This window comes from Dioscorea cayenensis, chromosome 8 (genome assembly GCF_009730915.1).
Source record: "Dioscorea cayenensis subsp. rotundata cultivar TDr96_F1 chromosome 8, TDr96_F1_v2_PseudoChromosome.rev07_lg8_w22 25.fasta, whole genome shotgun sequence".
In the NCBI taxonomy this organism is placed as follows: domain Eukaryota; kingdom Viridiplantae; phylum Streptophyta; class Magnoliopsida; order Dioscoreales; family Dioscoreaceae; genus Dioscorea; species Dioscorea cayenensis.
The window spans coordinates 4,282,738-4,304,491 of NC_052478.1; the positions used below are offsets into that span (position 1 = coordinate 4,282,738).

The window sequence follows — 21,754 nt, forward strand, 5'->3', positions numbered from 1 at the left end:
TCATAGCTAGAAATAAAAAACATCCACATCTTTGTACCCAATTTGTCATTTTCTTCTGTTAATTGCTGTCTTTTTTGTTTTGGTTTGGGCTAATCAAGAAGGTTTTTTTTTACTTTTAAATGATTTAAAAATATTAAACTGAAAAAAAATAAAATCTAAAAATAAAATAAAAAAATTAACAGCCTAAAACTCACCGGGTGGTAAGTTTAACCCATGGCCCAATCCATCACCGCCATAAAGCCCAGCCCACATGCACCTACCTCTCGACACGGACCCATCGCACGTGTCAACCCTAACGTCATAGCAAACGCACTTCCACCGCCCGATGGCATTCATCCGTAATTTTCTCCAGTTCTCAAGTCTAATTTCGTCCATAAACTCCGGACAATAACACTATCAGTCATATCTAGGGTTAATGGTCTCTCTCATTACCTAAAACTTGGATCTATAATGACGTATATACCCTTAGATTTTGGTTGGATTATCGAATATAGGATGCGATGCAGACCTTTATTTCTCCCCTTCGCTTGCCTTTCTCTGGCCTCTTCTTGGAAGACCGGGCTTCGCCGCGAGCTCGTCTTCGACCATCATCGGCGCGTTTTCCGGTAGATCGGACGGCAGAGGGTTGATAATCGGAGTTGAGGAAAGGTATGCAGGCGGATCAGACGGTCATTAGCTTGAGGCCTGGAGGTGGAGGCAACCGAAGCAGCAGGCTCCTTGTCCCGCGCTTCGAATCCGCTGCCTTCGCTGCCGCTGGTGGATCGCCGGCTGATGCCCTCCGTCCTCATGGTGCCGCCGCCAATCTCAAGGTTTGGGCCTTCCGGACACTGGATCTAGGGTTTCGCGTTTCTCATCGATAAAGATGGTTTCTTTGTTCTTGTTTGTATTTAAAGTTTGTGTTTGATGTGGTTTTTGTTTTCGATCTTTGGTGATGTAAGCTTTTAATTTTAAGTAGTCATTTTTTTTTCTTTTATTCCATATCTTTTTGTTTGTTTAGTATTTTGTTTGAATATTTTGTGCTTGTGGTCTGATAGAAAAAAAACATGTTTTTATGTTGATTTGCTTTAAATTCTTGATGGTCTGCGTCAAGTTCTCTTTTTGTGTGTGTGTGTGTGTAGAAAGGTGGTGTTTTTCTTTCGAAATTCCTATGCTTTTGTGTTTATTTGCGTGTATTATTTATTCGTTCTTGTTTATGGTTTTATCCAGTGCTGTTTTTATTCCGTTTTCTTTCTTTCCTAACTGCTTAGCTTCAGATTGTCTAATCCTAGTTTTATCACCTACAAGTAGGGTTTCTATGGACGCTTAATGAGTGAATTGGTTCTGTCTTTAGAACTATGTTATTCTGGGTTACAAGATCTTTGATATATACATATAAATATTCTATCTTTGCCCTTGAATGAGCTGTTTGACTCTGTTTTTCTGCGCTGGCTTGGATAAGAAAATGATGACTTGGCATCTTTTAGTGATACTAGATGAATCTTTATGTTGCAGTCTGGGGATGCGCGGTTTGATGGCGGTGATCGCGTCCGTTACACCAGGGATCAACTTTTGCAGCTCAGGGAGGTATCTTATTGGTTCTCTCAGTTGCTTTAGTTTTCTTTCATTGATGTCTTACTGCTTTTAAAGCCCTGGGTGAGGGCTCTTCTAATTTTCAGCATGTACCATGTACTTATCCTCTTTCCTTGGAAAATCATGGCTCTGTTGCCATTGCAAAACTGAAAAGCAGTACCACATGAAGTAATCTTTCAGAAGATGTCCCCTAATTGTGGAATTAGAAGAAATATTTTTTCCTCTATCTTGTTATATTTGTCATTTGTTTTTTTTTCATTGTTGAGTAGTGTGCTGAATTTTTTAAATTTTCCACACATTTCTTTCCTTCAGTATAACTCAAAATTGCACCAGTAGTAGTATCCAGAAGGCATAGTCTGTGGTAACTTGCAATTCAATTACCATTTCTATGATTCGATGTACCCTTTCTCTTCTCAATATTGCATGCTTCCTTGTTATGTATTTTCTTTTGGCTCTCCGCATCCATTTTGAATTCTACCTGTGGTATTGAGTGCTACCAGATTTTTATGTTGCAAATTAGACTGTGATCAAACAGTATGAAGCTCTCTAAAGTTTCCAAGTTATTCTTTTGGCAATGTAATTAATTTTATAGTATATGTTAGCATACTCTTAATAGCGCAGCATGCTTCAAGACTTTTACTTCATGTGCTGTGTTGACAAAAATTGATCCTTCTATTTTTGTTAAATAGTAGCAACTTAGCTGGAAAGTTCTCTGCAAATGCACTGTTTATTTGTGCTAAATTTGCAAATGTAGCTGAGTTGCACTTGGAGTTTAAAAGCAGTGGTATCATCAAAGCTATAATAGTGGCAAGGAGTTGTGAGGGGTTTTTGTCAATCACAGGCTAAAGGGTTGTGACATTTAATGTGTTTTTGGTCCTAATCACGAAGTTTTTTCTGCACAAACTGATGATTGTTGCTTGAATATAATTTCTTGTAACTTGACAAAAGTTCCAATAGTAAGCTATTGGGAGGAGCTTTATAACAAAAAGCTTAGGTAAACTGGCCCTTGGTTAGTATGTACAAGCTGAATCTGCTAACTCTGTTGTACTTTGTAATTGTGACTTCCTTGGTATGGATTATACTTCCATTATCATATTGCCTAATGGGCTTATTGTTTTATTCATCAGCAGTCTGTTTTCTTTTTCTTTTTGGCTTAGTGGTATATGAGCTATTCTTTTTTAACAAACCATTTGTGGGAGAAAGAGTCTGACTCTGCATTTGGTTGGACCATTAAACTAGTAAATTGAGTGTAAGCTTATTTTCTTGTAAATTCAACTGCCTTGCATTAGCTCCTGTAAGTTTTTCACATGTAAATTCAGCATAAATGTGGATGCATCCAAAGTATGTTGTTCGAGCTGGTTCTCATTCATTGGCTAAGTCTATTGGATTTACAGTATTACTGTTTTTCTGAATGTAGCTAATTTAATTTTTTCCTGGCAGAATGTTGATGTACCAGAAGCCATTCTGAAAGTTAAACAAGGGATTGAGTCTGAATTATTTGGTGAAGAACAGAACTGGGCTCGTGGTGACATAAACGTGAGTTTTCTTTTCATTATTTATCTCATCTCATATCTCTGTGATGATTAATTACTTCATGCATCCTTGATTAAAGGTATCCCCCTTGCATGAAATAATTCCTCTGATGAATGCATTTTTTATTTTCCTGTCGCAGATCCAAAATCAATCTCAGAGTCGTTATTCTGAGCCAGACAATCGGGATTGGCGTGGAAGATCAGGACAATCGCCCTCTGTTGGAGAGGAGAGGAACTGGAATGATAACAAAGACTCATTTGCATCCAATTCTAGAAATGATATTAATCATCTTAGTTCACAATTTTCCTCAAGGGCTCAAGTTTCTTCCAATCAAGGGGTAATAAGAAAAATACACAGTATCTTGTTCTCTCTTTCTCTCTCTCTCTATATATATGTATATGTATAGGAAGTTTGTCTTTTTTTTTCCTCTAATTATTATTTTAAATCCTGCGTCAGGATTAGTCTCATTTTTTTTATGCTTCTAAAAAGTAGATGTGTTTTTATGGTTTATTTAGGACATGTAGTTTAGACTGGGTTCTTGAATTATTTATTAATTATGATGATGTTTGCCTGATGCACTATGAATTAGATTTTTCCAGTTCCACAATTATGGAGCCCTTTTTTTTGCCTGAATTGAAATCTTTCTCGCATTTTTTCTCTAATGCATCTTAGAGACTTCCCATTAAGCTTGTTTGTACGGATAGTTTTAACTAGTTGAAAGCTTTGGCTTTCCAGCAAGGACCATTATTGTCTTGACTGTAACCTTTTTTTGGAAAAAAACTTGATGAATTTTGCCATGCAGTTTGTGGTGATTGGATACATTCATGATGAGATGAATAATTGTGTTATGTCGTTTTTAGTCAATGGACTGTAAACAAGTGTTTGGATTTTCAATATCCAATATGCTTAAGTTGCTGGTTGGTTGGTTTGGCAAGTTCTTAGAATGTTGGCAGGTAATACTGGAAGTAAAGCTGGATTAGTTGACCCAGTTTAATGCAAGATATTAGTAGCACTTGGAATCATAATAATGACATCTTGATGTAGAGAATGTTATAGTTGAAGTCGCTTCTTATGAGCAAGTTTTAGGGCTTGCATTGCATTGTGATGTTTATTTATGTGTGATGTAATGGGGTTCAGATAAGGAATGAACCAGATAATTATTGTTGATGGTGGCAATGAGGCTTTGACGCCTTTCACTAATATTGAGGCCATTTTGTAAAATTTTGCTTATTTTTGGGACTTGATTTCTCAAAAAAATTAGTGTTTAGCATTTTTAATAGAGTAACATCCAATATTCTATCTGCAGACAATTATCATTTTCATCCTATATTTTGAATGGATTTATGTTTGAGATTTTTTGGGCTGGTTGTTCTTCGATTTTGGGGTTATCACTAGTAGTTTTTTCGAAAGTAAATGAGAAATTTTCAACTTGATCAATTTGTAGTTTTCTCAAATAGCTGTTGTTCTAACCATAGTCAGTTATTTAATGAATTCCTAGCTAGCTGGTAGAATGCTTTCTATTCTGCTTTTGCTCCCACTTGAAACTTGTAGTGCTTTTCAGTATAAATGTATCATCAGTTCATTTTTAAGAATCAGTTTTACTAGTACATACTTGTATTCGTTTGCTTTGTATCTAATTGTTGCTATTATTTAATTGATTAGCCTGGGACAACTCCTGCACTAATTAAGGCTGAAGTGCCGTGGTCTGCGCGACGTGGCAGTCTCTCTGAAAAAGAAAGGGTTTTGAAGACGGTGAAAGGGTAATTTTCCCATTGGTATTTTTTTTCCTGTGTTGAATTTCACTGTTTATATAATTCATATTTGCATTACAAATCATAAGTATATGGGCGTCTGTCCACTGACCATGCCAACCTTCTTTGGTAGATACACAATCCATGGTGTTCATAATGATCGACATGGTAAAAATTGTCTTGGGGCGTTTTAAATCAAGTTTAAGTATCACAGGATGAATTGTTACATTACAAATTATAAGTATATGGGCTTACAAATCATAATTATATGGGCATCTGTCCACTGACCATGCTAACCTTCTTTGGTAGATACACAATCCATGGTGTTCATCATGATTGACATGGTAAAAATTGTCTTGGGCCCTTTTAAATCAAGTTTTAAGTATCACAGGATGAATTGCCTCTTTTAACAAAAAGACCATCTATGTGGTCAATCTTTAAGAGATTAGCAAAATAGAGGAACTTTGGTCTATTTTTAAGATGCCTACCTACCTCTGATTAGAACTTGCAACCCAGTTTGACATGAAGATGCTCAGCAGTTAGCTTAATGAGCAAGATCCTCATAGGTGAAAGAATCTTAATGTTATACCATCAAGGCTTCTTGTACATGTGGAACCAGATTTGTGATGATATTTTCAATGCTTATATGATCTGGATTTTCTCTTTTTACTTGTTTCTTTTGGGAAATGGACCTTCTGTAATTCATGAAGCAAATATTGCATTTGCATGGGTAAATGGTACCCTTATTGAGAGCTAGTGTTCTGAATAACATCAAATGTTTTTTGAAGTGTGTAGTTGTGCAGGTGATTTTGGTGATTTGAATAGAAAATAGATGCCTATTTGATAGTCAGCTGATTAATGATCAATTAGTCATCAACTGATTGCTAACAATCTAGGAGCTATCAGGACAGTTAGATACACAGAACAAGTGCTACTCAACTTGAATTCAAGACAATCCATTTGATTCATACCGAAAAAATCTGAGCATCCCCAATTTATAAGCAGGCGGTTTCATAACTTAATGTTTGAAAATGAAAAAAAAAAACAAGGATCTTCTCACAAATTTTTGTAGATTATGTGAATTACTGCTGGGTAACAAGGTAGTTTGCCAGGAGATGTGGATGGGGGATCCTTCTTTCTTAGGTATGATTTGCCACCTTGACAATACTATGGTATGCACAATACAATGTATCTCACATGTTGCTGGGGGCTTTTCTTGCTAGCATCTAATTATATATTTCTCCATGTGGGTATGGCCTACCCTTTTTGAACATTAAAAAGCGTTGGTTATGTGGTTCTTGCAAGCCGTGGAATGTCTTTTCTTTTTTCTTTCTATTGGATTTGAACCATACCTTCTTCTTGGTTCTTAATTTAATATAGTAACCACTTGCTTGTTTATAAATTAAGTTTTGCATTGTAATGTAGCTTAGCCCATGAATTTTTCTGGGACTACCTTATCAATATTTTCCTTTTATTTTTCCATGCAGTATTTTAAACAAGCTTACACCAGAGAAATTTGATGTTCTCAAGGGACAGCTAATTGACTCAGGAATTACTTCAACTGATATTCTGAAGGTTTGTTTGACATTCAAAATAATAATTCTGTTAATCATTTTTGCTTAATTCAAAGTTTTTTCATCAAACTAATTGTTGCATGCAGGAAGTCATTAAACTCATATTTGACAAAGCTGTTCTAGAGCCTACCTTTTGCCCCATGTATGCTCAACTGTGCTCTGATCTTAATGAAAAGCTTCCTTCATTCCCTGCCGAGGAACCTGGTGGGAAAGACATTACATTCAAACGAGTGCTCTTAAATATTTGCCAAGAGGCATTTGAAGGTTCAGACAATCTAAGGGCTGAAATAAGAAAGATGACTGATCCGGATCAAGAATTGGAGCGCAAGGATAAGGAGAGAATGGTCAAGTTGCGGACCCTTGGGAATATACGCCTTATTGGGGAGCTGTTGAAGCAAAAGATGGTTCCAGAGAAGATTGTTCATCACATTGTCCAGGTATTTATTGTGATTGCTCTTCAAAACTTCTGTTGAAACATCGGAAAGTTTTCCTTTCTAGATTTGTCTCATGTAGCTTTTGGTTTCAGGAATTGCTGGGACCTGATGCCAAGGTTTGCCCTGAAGAGGAAAATGTTGAGGCTATCTGTCAATTTTTCAATACCATTGGCAAGCAGTTGGATGAAAGCCCAAAATCTCGCCATTTCAATGATTCATATTTTAACCGGCTGAAGGAACTCGCAAAAAATCCTCAGCTTGCACCTCGTTTGAAGTTTATGGTCCGCGATGTCCTTGATTTGCGTGCCAATAAGTGGGTCCCCCGGCGTGAGGAGGTAACACTTTCTATTTTAGAGCTATGTTTTGATGCTGTTGCTACCTCCGGCAGTCTTCTTTCATGGTTCCAAAGACCAGGAGAATATATTTGAAACTGCAAGAACATTTCCAATTGCGCATGACAATTTTTTACAGAAGACATCAGTTTTGATTTCTTTGGGATAATAAATTATATAGCATTTTGCAAGAATATTGATTTGTAATCTTTTTATTTTTATTTCTTATATTCATATTTTTTGGTCTTTATTTGTAATTTTGTAGGTGAAAGCCAAGACCATTTCTGAAATCCATAGCGAGGCAGAAAAGAATCTTGGACTTCGTCCCGGAGCAGCGGCAAATATTAGAAATGGTCGGAACGCCGCTGCCATGGGCAGCCTTAGCCCAGGTGCCCGACCTGGGACCGGGGGCATGATGCCCGGGATGCCAGGAGCAAGAAGGATGCCTGGGATGCCAGGGTTAGATGGAGATGATTGGGAGGTTCCACGAACCAAATCCATGCCAAGAGGTGACCAATCTCGCATCCAGTCTCCCTTGGTCAGCAAAGCATCAACAACAAACACTAGGCTACTTCCTCAAGGTAGTGGTGGTCTGATTAGTGGTAAGACTAGTGCATTGTTGCAGGGTGGCGGTGTTCAACAAGCTCGTCAATCCAATCTCATCTCTGGGAATGTGGAGCCTGCTACTCAAAACCTTTCGCCCTCGATGCCTTCAAATCGGGTGACATCTCCAGCTCCATCCCCTCAGAAAGCTAGCACTGCACCCAAAGCAAACCCTAATGAATTGCGCAAGAAGACGATCTCTCTTTTGGAAGAGTATTTCCACATCCGTATCCTTGATGAAGCACTGGAGTGTGTGAAGGAGTTGCAGAGCGCTGAGTATCATCCTGAAGTTGTCAAGGAAGCCATCAACCTTGCTCTGGACAAGGGATCAAGTTTTGTGGATCCCACTGTCAAGCTCTTGGAGTTTTTGTATTCTAAAAAGGTATTCACCGCACAGGACTTAAGGGCGGGCTGTATGCTTTACGCGTCAATGTTGGATGAAATTGCAATTGACTTGCCTAAAGCGCCGGTTTGTTTTGGGGAAGTTCTTGGCAATCTGATTTTGGCAGGCGGGCTGGCTTTCAAAACAATGGTGGAGGTACTGAATAAGGTAGAAGACACGTTTTTCCGGTCGGTGATATTCAATGCCATAATGAAAACTATAGAATCCAGCTCGTCAGGCCAGGCCATAACAGGAGAGCAAGCGGCCGAGATCAAGGTGTGTGAGAGCCTACTTTCTTGAATTAATGCAGTGGCCCTGAGTTCGCCTCTTTTTAACTTCTGTACTCTTTTGTTAAACCAAACTCTTTGCCTTTCTCTTCTATTTCATTTGTCCGTCTTTCCTCTTTTTCCCCTTGAGGTGAGCAACTTGTTACAATTTGCCTAAAATGGAGCTGTGAGAGCTGTTAATCTTATGACTTTGTATATTTTGCGAGGTCACATAAGTGTTATTATTTCTTTATTATGTAGGGAAAGAAGCACCATGGATTTTGTTCAATGGTGGTTTTGCCCCGTCTAAGTATTCAAAAACAAGGCTTAATAGCAGCAAATATTTAATTTGTCAAGTTTGTACTTTGCTTAATGTGCACTATTTGGTACTTGTTTCTTGTAGTTTGTTCTTTTAACAATAGAGCTGATCAGTTATCTGCAAACACAAGTACATAAAAACAAATCAGAAACTGAATCCTATGGAAGGGAGATTCATTCCTGGGTTTGCTTTAGTGAAGTTCGCCAGGCAGTCTGATAAGTTGTTGAGGCTCATTGGGACCGGTTTAGAAGACACTTGATGTTGTAATTGTAATCACTAGGGCATCTAGGTCTGCTGCCAGGAACTGTAGGTTTTGTTTGGACATTTACCATATGGTTACCGGCCAGAAAGCTAACCTAGCTAAGTCTATTATTCATCTTCCCAGTTGAGGTAATAGGAAAATTAGGACAACAATTGAAAACATCATAGGTATAAAAATAGGAATCTTCCTTGTTAAGTACTAGGGTGCTGCTCTAATCTCTCCAAAGAGACTTTCTGTTCATCAATTTTAATACCTAGTGGAGAGGATTTATCACAGTTTAAATTCTTGGAATCATCATTCTATTTCTGTAGCAGGCAGACTGTCTTAGTGTCTTAGTTTTAAGGTACCGTTTGGATGATGGAATGGGGAATGAAAACTTTAGAGAGGGGGATGTGAATGAAAACTTTGGAGAGGGGGATGGGAATGAAAACTTTGTTTGGTTGAGAGAGTAATTCATTGGGAATGAGAAAAGTATATAAGTAATTTATTAGAAATAAAAAAAATAAAAAAGGAAGATAGTGTATAATTACATTTGTGCCCTTAATATAAACAAATAATACTAAATAATATAGTGAGTTTTTCTTTAATAATAAATAGTTTTTATTTATAACAATATTTTGTATTATTCATATTAATTATTATAGTTAAGGGAAAATTACTGTTTACCCCTCGATAATTTCAAAACTTCCCAAATGACACTGTGAGTTTTTGCATACCCTCGGACAACCCTTCCTTTATTGTTTCACTTCCTTTTTTTACCCCTGCGTTATGAAATTCCATCATTGCTCTTAAACCTTTTTGCATACATTTTTCATTCTTTTTTGCATTCGTTTTTGCATGTACTCATTTCTTAAAGCAGAGCTCATTTTTTTAAAGCAGAGAACTCATTTCTTAAAGCAGAGTTCATTTCTTAAGCAGAAAAACTCATTTCTTAAAGCGAAACATCATTTTTTTAAACATAAAACTCATTTTTTTAAACAAAAAAACATTAATATTTAAAGCAGAAAAAACAAATATTTACATGATAAATTAATCCCGGATATAAAAACCAATTAATCTTGGCCACTCGTACATATTTAAATAGAAACAACGATATTTAAGCACTTTTTAAAGCGTAAACGCAATATATTAAAGCGAAAACATCGATAGTTAAACAAAAACAAACAAGCATATAAACAGAGAACTCATTTCTTAAAGCAGAGAGCTTATTTTTAAACAAAGACCTCATTTTTTTAAAGCGAAAACCTCGTTGAGTAGGGGACATTGAGTATCTCATCGTCATCGATCTCGCGTGAGCAGCTTGAGTCTTTCGAGCTCCGGATCCGGCGAGCGATCTCGAAGGTGGCATGCTCGTGTGGGGTCTTAAAGGAGAAATCTTTATTGGCGTTGGCGATCCGATTGGCGGCGTTCCTCGGCGATCGGAGTGGTGAGGTCTTCGATGGCGACGTCGGATAAGACAGTGAACTTGAGCGGAACCATTCTCGATTGCGGAGACCGCAACATGGATATGATAAGGTTAGGGTTAGGGATCATTCCGGGGTTTGGATCCATGGTGCCTAAGTCGGTGACGGGGAGCGGAGGGAGGAAGCGGTGCCGATGAGGGGTTCGATCTCGCCGTCTTCGTCTTCATCTTCATCGTCTTCCCCGTCAGTCGACCTCATCTCTTTCATCTTCTTCAGTCGTCGACCTCGGGGAAGACCGCATGCTCCTCGTCGTCGAGCGAAGGCATCGAAAGGTTGCACTTGTACATATTTAAATAGAAACAACGATATTTAAGCACTTTTTTAAACGTAAACGCAATATATTAAGCGAAACACTCGGTAGTTAAACAAAGACAAACAAGCGTATAAAGCAGAGAACTCATTTTTTTAAAGCAGAGAACTCATTTCTTAAGCAGAGAGCTTATTTTTTTAAAGCAGAGACCTCATTGAGTAGGGACATTGAGTATCTCATCGTCGTCGATCTCGCGCGAACGCTGAGTCTTGAGCTCCGGATCCGGCGAGCGATCTCGAAGGTGGCCTCGCTCATGTGGGGTCTTAAAGGAGAAAATCTTTATCGGCGTTGGCGATCCGGTTGGCGACGTTCCTCGGCGGTCGGAGTGGTGAGGTCTTCGGTGGCGGCGTCGGATAAGGCGAGGGTGAACTTGAACGGAACCATTCTCGACTGCGGAGACCGCAACATGGATAGCAATAGGGTTAGGGTTAGGGATCATTCCGAGGGTTTGGATCCATGGTGCCTAAGTCGGTGGCGAGGGAGCGGAGGGAGGAAGCGGCCTGGAGTGAGGGTTCGATCTCGCCGTCTTCGTCTTCGTCTTCATCGTCTTCCCACGCCGTCGACCTCATCTCTTTCATCTTCTTCGTCGTTGACCTCGGGGAAGACCGCATGCTCCTCGTCGTCGAGCGAAGGCATCGAAAGGTTGCACCATTTTCTCTGAACATGAAATCCCATTTTTCATGCAACGTGACTGTGATTGTGAGCCGCATGCTTTGTCTCATCGGCCCGATCCAAGCTCAGATAAAGAGATTTTGGGGGTGATAAATACACCACAAAAAAACTCATTTCTTAAACAGTAGACCTCATTTTTTTAAACAAAAACCCTCATTTCTTAAAGCAGAAAAACTCATTTCTTAAACGAGACCTCATTTTTTTAAACGAAACCTCTTTTCTTAAACAGAAAAACTCAATTTTTTTAAACAAAAAAACTCATTTTTTTAAAGCAGGGAAACTCATTTTTTTAAACGGAACCTCATACCTCATATTTTTAAATAGAAAGCTTCATTTTCAAATAGAAACTCATTGTACTCCAAGGGCATTATAGTCAAACCCCATCACACTTGCCATAACTTCCCACGCAAGGGACAATTTCGTCCAAAAAAATTCCAAATTAACTCTATCAATCACTATTAGATGTTTGGGGGTTTTAAAAAAATCATTGTATTCAAAAGGAAGGGGTTTTTGAGGAGTGCAAAACTAACGGGGTGTTTTTGGCAATATTGCAAACTTACAAGGTGTTTTTGACAATTTCCACTATAGTTAACTAATTAAATCAATCAATTATTTTAGTTATAAAATATTTAATTATGTTTAAATATTTAATTAGTTTTCTCACTTTATGATTTAATTATTATAATTAACGGTTAATTAATAAATTTTCTTTAATTATAAATATTTTAAATATCATTTATTAATTTTAATATTTAAATTAAATATTTAAATAACATATCTTCATTTAATAATTATTGGAATTAATTATACTAATTCCTAATTAAATTAATATTTTTTAATACAAATAATTTGGATTAGGGTAAAATAAAAATTTTCCGTGAAAAAATACCCATTACCCCCAAATATTTATTTATTTAATATAGAATTATTATCTAATTATTATAAATTAATTATTTTAATATTAATATTATATATATATACATTGGGAGAGGGTAAAATTGACATTTCATGTCCATTACCCTCTCCCTTCCCCTCATTCCCCCCAAAATTGGGGGGAATGATGATCACCCTCCATGGGGTGATAATATCACCCCATGGAGGGTAATCAAAGAATCCAATGCACACCCAAACATGGGTGTGCATTGGGATTAGTAATCATCCCCCTCTAGAGGGGGATGATTACCTCCATCCAAACATATTGTAAGTACTTTGATGGTGTAAATTTTTTGATAGGGTACTAAACTATAGCCCGTTTTCATTTTGAAGTCTAGACTTCAATTTGAATCAAAATTGTTATTCAATTTTAATTTTGTTTCACTAGATGGTCATCCGAGAGATTTTGGTCTATTTTTGATGATTTGATGTTATAAAATTCTATCAACATCTGAAATGAAATTGCCAATTAGGCGGACAGTGTGTTATGCATATGTTGATAGAGAATTTTCGGCATTTATATCATAAAAAAAAATAGGTCGGAATCTCTCAGGTAACCATCTTGTAAAACAAAATTGAAGTTGAATAATCATTTTGATTCAAGTTGAAGTTCGGACCTATAATGAAAAATGACCATAATTTGGTATCCTGCTAAAAAATTAACCTTACTTTGATGCATATCCATGTTTATTCTCTATCTTATTACCCTATTTCTGGCTCGGTTTTGGACATGACATGTTAACTGATTAGAAAAATCTTTTGGGGTAAGGGCATTGTTTCCGCTTCATGAATTGAGACACTACTACACTTGCAAAGACTAAGGGTGGATTGAGAATCAGAAGTTTAAGAAATGTTAAAACTTCTCTTATGGTGAAAAATGTTTTTACTGTTTTAAATCATGAGGACAAATACTGGGTCCAAATTCTTCACTGCAAATATGGTATTTTTAATCTTTGGTCCAACCCTAACCATGCGAAAGTCCCTTGGTTTTACAAAGGACTGTGCAAAATTGATGTTACCATTAAAGCAAATTTGCGGATCAATGTCTGCAACCCTTAAACCACAAATTTTTCTGAGGATCCTTGGATTTTTGATGTTCTATTTCCTTAAAATCTACTTTTATCAACATGAATCTGCCTGCCTATGGAAAACTTGAGTATTTATGAGTTTTTTGATTGGAAAGTCCCTAAACTGTTCTGTAATCTCTGATTGTTTTTGAAATCTTATTGACTGGAACAGTGTGGGTGAAATGGTTTTTGATTCTAACTGTGAATTTCATTGAGTCTGGATTCCGAATACCTTTTCTGGTAAAATTGTCAGTGCTGTTTATAACCATATCAATCAGGATCGTCACTCTGATTTTGTTCATTGGGATGGTTGGTCTAAATTATGGAAATTGCCAATAGCTCCAAGGGTTAAAACCTTTCTATGGAAGTGGACGTTATTTTATGGTAGAATTCCAACATTTGAATTTCTTTTCAATCTCAACATAAGCCACATCAGATGATGTGTCCTCACTGCAGTTTGGAAAAAGAGACTATAGATCATCTCATTCAAAACTGTTACATCGCTAGAGGATGTTGAGAACTAGTCTATGGCTGTACTAGTTTAAATTATAATGATATTGCCAACTTGATGGAGGGCCAATGCCAACGACTAAATGGTCTATTGGTATACAAATCACCGATAGAGCTCTTCACCAAGTGGTGAGAGTTCGATTCTCTGCTGAGGGCACATTTCTGGGAGATGTGAGCGGTGGTTGTGTGCGAGTGGTCCCAGCGCCCATGTGTGCGCTAGCCCTGATCCCACTTGCTCCATCGAGACTTGTGCACGCCTCTGATAGTTTAGCAGGGCCTTCGGACTGTCAGTTCCTCTTGTCAAAAAAACTTGATGGAGGGCCAGTGGATCGTCAACCATGGGAGATTTGGGAGGGACAAAAATCAATTCTATAAGGCTCTAGTGGCTAGTTATGCTTGGAGCATTTGGATAGCCTGGTGTGATCTAGTTTTCAACAACAAATGTTTGCAAGCTTCTCAAATTTTCCAACGAGCACTCAAGATGACACAATACTACATGTGGAGCGTCAAAGGATCATCAAGTGGTGAGAGTTCGATTCTCGACTGAGAGCATATTTCTGGGAGATGTGAGCGGTGGTTGTGTGTGGATGGTCCCAGCGCCCATGTGTGCGTAGACCCCGCCTCCACTTACTCCACCGAGGTTTGTGCACGCCCCTGACGGTTTAGCAGGGCTTTCGGGCCGTCTGTTCCTCCTGTCAAAAAAAATAAATAAATAAAAGCATGGGAGTATCTTAATAATTCTACTCATAAAAACTTGATTACAATTATGTGTGATGCATCATGGCACACTAACTTCCCATTATCTGGTGTAGGTTTCACAGTGATCATGGAAGCGAATACTTGTATTCTTGCTGGATCATCATCGGTGGTAGCGGAGTCCAGCATTCACGCAGAAGTTTTAGCAGTTGTAGTTGATTGTGGAACAATGTAGACGAAAAGGTTGGGAACTGGACAGAATATACACTGATTGCCCAGCAGTTCTGGCACTCTTAGGTGGTCATAACCCTCAGTGCGATTGGTGCATTCATGGAGATGTTCAACTTGTTAAAGACCTTCTCAATCAAAACCCTTTGACGGAATTAGCGTATTACCCAAGGGAGCTTAACAACGTTATCCGGTCGAAGATTCGTCTTCCAGCAATACTCTCGCGCCATAAGCATGGCCAAAGCTTCAGCATGTAGACTTGATTCTATTGCATTTGCAGAGCATCCAACAAGGATGACAAATCTGGAATTAGCAAAGATAACAAAACTTATCCCACTTAATGAGATGATTCACAAGAAGAGTAATATTATAAAGAGAGTGAGAAAAATAAGAAAACTCCCTGATGTAGTTATAAGCAAGTTTCACAGGGATGCTCCATAGTGCTTCTAATATTGGCCTGATGAATTTTCTGGAAATCAGATTTAACTTTATTGTAGCTAGCTGTCTTGACACAAGGCATTTAGTAAGTGGTAGCCAATTTTTGAGTTGAAACTCTGAAGTAGCCCATAACCAGAACTAAAAACTTGAATCCTGCTGAACCTGGTACCTGAATGATTCAAGCATGCTCCAAAAAGCAATAATTTTACTGCATTTCCACATGAGATGCTCAGTTGATTTAATGATTAAATCATGTAACACACAAGGCATATGAGGCCGAATGTTTAAACCTTACAGCTTGACGAATTAATTATGCCTGTCCAAATCCCGGCTTATCCCTCTTCCACAAGAGGGCATGTTGCTTCCTAATAGGATTAAAGATGCAATTTTGGCTGCTGGACTTTGTTTTGATTAGAGTCTGTTAGTTTCTTTGTTTTTTGTATTAGTCATTAGGAAGAAACAAAAATAAAGAAGTAGTTTTCACATAAACACTTTTAACCAATGAGCAAATCTTAAATTCTACAAATTTTTCCACCCCTTCCAATTGTCATCAGGATCAACATCATTATTCATGTATTTATAAACCACCCTAACAATTTTACCATCTGTTGAATAAGATGCCACACCTAGAAATTTTGGTTTTCTAAGTAAAACTTAACAATTTTACTTGGCTCATGTGGTCTTGAAGCTATACGTTTACACAATGCTGTGAAATGACATGGTTCTCATCAAGATGCCATTGCACTATTGGAGCCAATTCATGTTTGTAAAGTTCACCAATGTGCATTAGCAACTCTAGCTAAGTGATTGGATAAAGAGTCTTAACAACTTTTCAACAATTATCATTGTAACCACATATTTCACATATTTAGTCTATAAAGCAGCTTAATCATGCCCAAAAGAAAACCTCCACATTTATTATGACCTTTACTTCATACACCTAACCCCATCTGATTCTTCAACACATTTCCACTTTAATAAATATATATCTAATTAACATTCTATAGATTATATCCTAAAAAATTATGGAATTTTTAAAAAAAGCATTGATCCTCCCTCTGTCAAAGGATGGGGATGCCTCAACCCAAAGGAAAGCCAAAGACCCTCTGTTTGCCTTGGAATGCAAGGCCCTCCTTCATGGGACCCTCATAAATCACTTCCCAAGTTTTGAAACCCAAATCCAATTTTTAATCTCTCCTAGCAAAAATTTTAATAAAATATTTAAAGGAAATATATAAATTATTTGCCAACAGTTTTTTTGGTCTATTGACATTGGGTGTCTTGAGTGTTCGTTTAGGAGAAAACCCCAGTTTATGCATATTGTTGACTTCCTTTAAATGGGTCTTTTATCGCCTATTTATCAAAAATAAATAAATAAATAATTTAAATAAAAATTAAGTTTAAAATCTTTGGCCATCAAATTCATTTGATTAGAAATCAAGCAAGATTAATCCAAGTATAAAACAAAGCAAACTAATAATAAAACATATAAAAACCCAGAAAAAGGGCAATTTGGTCAAGTGTCCCCAAATTACCTAACTTTTGAGAGGCGCGGGAAATTGACAGGCATTGGTGGTTGAGTTAGGAATACAGAGACACATACATGGGCATCGCTTAAGAAGATGGCAATGGCGACTCTGCACCCAACCAACCTCCGGTAACAAACACATTTGGTAAGTGCATGATACTCCAAGCAAAAACAACACCTCATCTCCAAATTCGAATAAAAACCATTCAATCTCTCTTCTTTCTTCACATTTGCCCGTTCCATTGCATTCCACCATTTGTCCACATTCTCTTTGTTGTATTGGCCAACCATGGAAGCCAGTGCTGGCTTGGTTGCTGGCTCTCATAATCGGAATGAGCTCGTTCTCATCCGTGGCCATGAAGAGGTATATATAGTAGCAGTGTGTTCTCTGTGTTATTTTCAATCTTTATCATCATCATTGTTTGTTGTTGTTGTTATTGTTAATCATATTGTATTTCCTATGAACGTAGCCGAAACCGATAAGGGCATTGAATGGGCAAGTGTGTGAGATATGCGGGGACGAAGTCGGTATGACAGTGGATGGAGATCTTTTTGTAGCTTGTGATGAGTGCGGCTTCCCGGTGTGCCGGCCTTGCTATGAGTATGAGAGAAGGGAAGGGACACAAATGTGTCCCCAGTGCAAGACTAGATATAAACGTCTTAAAGGTATGTAGATTGACATAGGTGAGCATCCTCACTTTTATTCTGGCTAGTCTTAGTACTTAAAAGAAAGATAATTTGGAATGGTAAGGGAGTCCGAGAGTGGAAGGCGATGAAGATGAAGAAGACATTGATGATATCGAGCATGAGTTCAAGATCGAAGATGAAGAGCAAAACAAAAGAGAACATCATCAGCAACAGCAGCTGCAAAACAGGCATATCACAGAGGCAATGCTGTATGGAAAAATGAGTTATGGTAGGGGTCCTGAAAATGGTGACAGTAGTCCACCTCAATTTCCTCCAATTATAACTGCAAGATCTAGACCTGTGAGTAATATATATATATACTGTTTAAACCGTATGCATTTGCATTAATGCTATGAATTTCAACACTTGAACTTGATTCTCTGTAAATGAAGGTGAGTGGAGAACTTCCACTGATGTCCAATGGCCATAACTATGGAGATTTCTCATCAACACTTCATAAGCGTGTTCATCCTTATCCAGTGTCTGAACCTGAAGTTGGTGAGCATTGCTTGAGATTAATTTAATCTCTAGTTTAAGTAGTTTGATCAAATGGTTTGGTTGTGTCTATGACCAGGGAGTGCAAGGTGGGATGAGAAGAAGGAAATGGGGTGGAGGGATAGGATGGATGAGTGGAAATCCAAACAAGGCCTTCTTGGTGGTGATCCTGATGATATGGATCCTGATATGCCTATGTAAGTCTTTCAATGGACCCTTCATTTGTTAAATTTAAGCATTGGTGTATATATATACATATATGTGTATGTTACAGAATGGATGAAGCTAGGCAACCATTATCAAGAAAGGTTCCTATTGCCTCAAGCAAGATCAATCCTTACCGAATGATCATCATCATCCGACTAGTAGTCCTCGGCTTTTTCCTTCGATATCGGATTCTCAACCCAGTTCCTGACGCTATAGGCCTATGGCTCACCTCAATCATATGCGAGATTTGGTTTGCTGTTTCATGGATACTTGATCAGTTCCCCAAATGGTTTCCCATCGATCGTGAGACTTACCTCGATCGCCTTTCTCTAAGGTAAGCATATGTTTAATAGAAACATAGTTTGTCTATTTTAACTTTTACACATCTACTAATGTATATGTCCATGTTATATTTAATTAGATATGAGAGGGAAGGAGAGCCTTCAATGTTAGCACCAGTGGACCTATTTGTGAGTACAGTGGACCCATTGAAGGAGCCACCTCTAGTCACGGCAAACACAGTGTTATCAATCTTAGCAGTGGATTACCCTGTTGACAAAGTATCATGCTATGTATCTGATGATGGTGCTTCAATGCTTACATTTGAAGCTCTAGCAGAAACATCAGAATTTGCAAGGAAATGGGTACCATTTTGTAAGAAATTCAGCATTGAGCCTAGAGCTCCGGAGATGTATTTCTCACTCAAGGTAGATTATCTCAAAGATAAAGTTCAGCCGACTTTTGTTAAAGAACGCCGCGCAATGAAGGTAGGTGAATTTGCTGTTGAAGGTAATAGTTTCGTATAGATTAGTTAAAATAAATATTGATTTGAACATATAAATCTGAGTGTAGAGAGAATACGAAGAGTTCAAAGTGAGGATCAATGCGTTGGTGGCCAAGGCCACGAAAGTGCCTCCAGAAGGGTGGATCATGCAGGATGGGACTCCATGGCCGGGGAACAACACCCGGGATCACCCCGGCATGATCCAAGTTTTTTTGGGCCATAGCGGAGGGCATGACAGTGAAGGCAATGAGCTTCCCCGTCTCGTATATGTATCTCGTGAGAAGAGGCCCGGGTTTCAGCACCACAAGAAGGCCGGCGCTATGAATGCTCTGGTACCATTTTTTTAAATTCTTCTGCTTTTATTTCTCTTTCTTATAAAGTTGTGGTTTATCTATTTTTACCAAAATACATCATCTGAATATATATATATATATATATATATATATATATAAATTTTTGGTTGTAGATTCGGGTTTCTGCTGTGCTTACTAATGCACCATTCATGCTCAACTTGGATTGTGATCACTATATCAACAACAGCAAAGCTATCAGAGAAGCAATGTGCTTCTTAATGGATCCACAAGTTGGTAAGAAGGTGTGCTATGTTCAGTTCCCTCAGAGGTTTGATGGCATTGACAAAAATGATCGATACGCCAACCGGAATACTGTCTTCTTTGATGTAAACACCATTTTCCTTGTGCACCTCAATATGTTCATTTATTCATGGATCAATTCAGTGAAACAAAGTTTTGATTTGGTGTTTGGTTTTATGAAGATTAACATGAAGGGACTAGATGGAATTCAAGGCCCAGTGTATGTCGGTACCGGATGTGTATTTAGACGACAAGCTTTATATGGCTACAACCCTCCCAAGGGACCGAAACGCCCAAAAATGGTGACTTGTGACTGCTGCCCTTGCTTCGGCAGCCGCAAGAAGCATACTAAGCATGGGGATGGCCAATTCACAGCCGAACCAGGTATAAAAAAGAGAACATTAGTGTAACATCCTACAAACATATAAGATGATATCCTAATGTATCTGACAACCGTAATTTTATACTTAATAGCAATGGAAGACGACGATAAGGAAATGCTGATGTCTCAGATGAACTTTGAGAAAAGATTCGGGCAGTCGGCCGCATTCGTTACATCGACTCTAATGGAGGAAGGAGGAGTTCCTCCTTCTTCAAGCCCTGCAGCCCTGCTCAAAGAAGCCATACATGTCATCAGCTGTGGCTACGAAGACAAGACTGAATGGGGATTGGAAGTATGTTTATATATACATATACTAATACCAATCAAATTAACCGATGTAAGACTATGAGAACTAATGGTCATTTTGGTTTTGTGTTTGTATAGTTGGGTTGGATCTATGGTTCAATCACAGAGGACATTCTCACTGGCTTCAAGATGCATTGCAGAGGGTGGAGGTCTATATATTGCATGCCGAAGAGACCTGCATTCAAGGGATCAGCACCAATCAATCTCTCCGATCGGCTTAACCAGGTTCTTCGATGGGCTCTCGGTTCGGTCGAGATCTTTTTTTCAGTAGACACAGTCCAGTGTGGTATGGTTACAAAAAAGGCCATCTCAAATGGCTTGAGAGGTTCGCCTATGTCAACACCACCATCTACCCTTTTACCTCACTTCCTCTCCTTGCCTACTGCACCCTCCCTGCCGTGTGTTTGCTCACCGGAAAATTTATCATGCCAACGGTATGTATGTTATATATATATATACATATGAAAGAAATGCGGACAAGTCACAGTAGAATTCAAACTCTTAATTTATACTCAAGAATATACTCGTATCAATTAATTAAATAAATGTTGCTCTTGATGTATTGCAGATTAGTACATTTGCAAGTCTGTTCTTCATTGGCCTCTTTATCTCAATATTTGCCACCGGAATTTTAGAACTCCGGTGGAGCGGAGTGAGCATCGAAGAATGGTGGAGGAATGAACAATTCTGGGTCATCGGTGGTGTTTCCGCCCACCTCTTCGCTGTCATTCAAGGCCTCCTCAAAGTCTTAGCAGGCATTGATACCAACTTCACTGTTACATCCAAGGCTTCGGATGACGAAGATTTCGGTGAGCTATATGCATTCAAATGGACAACTCTACTGATCCCTCCTACCACCTTACTAGTTATAAACCTTGTCGGAGTTGTTGCCGGAGTATCTGATGCAATTAACAATGGATATCAATCTTGGGGGCCATTGTTTGGGAAACTCTTCTTTGCATTTTGGGTGATTGTTCATCTGTATCCATTCCTCAAAGGGTTGATGGGAAGGCAGAACAGGACTCCAACCATTGTTGTCATTTGGTCTGTGCTTCTTGCGTCCATTTTCTCACTGCTTTGGGTCAGGATTGATCCATTTGTGCTCAAATCCAAAGGACCTGATGTGAAGCAATGTGGCATTAATTGCTGATCATGTGCTACAGAGTCTCTTGTTCTGCTTTATTTGTTACAAGTGTTTGTGATTGATAGGTTCCGTCTCTGAGTTGTGTAAATGTCAATCAAAGTGTTTGGACATGAACTAAGTTTTGGAAATTTATAAGAAAGTTGTTGGATGTCTTTATTTGAGTTTTTTCCCTTTCATTTTTGGCTTCAGTTGGAATTAAGAGAAGTTATTTGAATGTTTATCCTCACATGTTCCAAACGTGTTTTTAACTAAAATAACAAAAAACATCGTCAAAACAAATAAATAT

General features: G+C 38.2%; 2 protein-coding genes across 2 annotated transcripts; both read left to right on the forward strand.

Moving 5' to 3' along the window:
* The first annotated feature begins 531 nt into the window (after positions 1-531).
* LOC120267856 (eukaryotic translation initiation factor) lies at positions 532-8,800 on the forward strand. Its single transcript, XM_039275532.1, has 9 exons — positions 532-809; positions 1,492-1,563; positions 3,010-3,105; positions 3,242-3,439; positions 4,765-4,862; positions 6,341-6,428; positions 6,514-6,864; positions 6,954-7,196; positions 7,459-8,800. The coding sequence occupies exons 1-9, from the start codon at positions 651-653 to the stop codon at positions 8,476-8,478; spliced, it is 2,325 nt and encodes a 774-aa protein (XP_039131466.1). The 5' UTR covers positions 532-650; the 3' UTR covers positions 8,479-8,800.
* Positions 8,801-17,066: 8,266 nt separating this feature from the next.
* LOC120266896 (cellulose synthase A catalytic subunit 9 [UDP-forming]-like) lies at positions 17,067-21,634 on the forward strand. The gene is given in 14 exon segments (XM_039274550.1): positions 17,067-17,234; positions 17,341-17,536; positions 17,622-17,857; positions 17,950-18,055; positions 18,132-18,249; positions 18,327-18,593; positions 18,681-19,026; positions 19,112-19,375; positions 19,510-19,722; positions 19,819-20,020; positions 20,111-20,310; positions 20,403-20,582; positions 20,585-20,758; positions 20,893-21,634. Coding segments are annotated over 14 exon segments (3,159 nt in total). The 5' UTR covers positions 17,067-17,159; the 3' UTR covers positions 21,475-21,634.
* Positions 21,635-21,754: the final 120 nt, after the last annotated feature.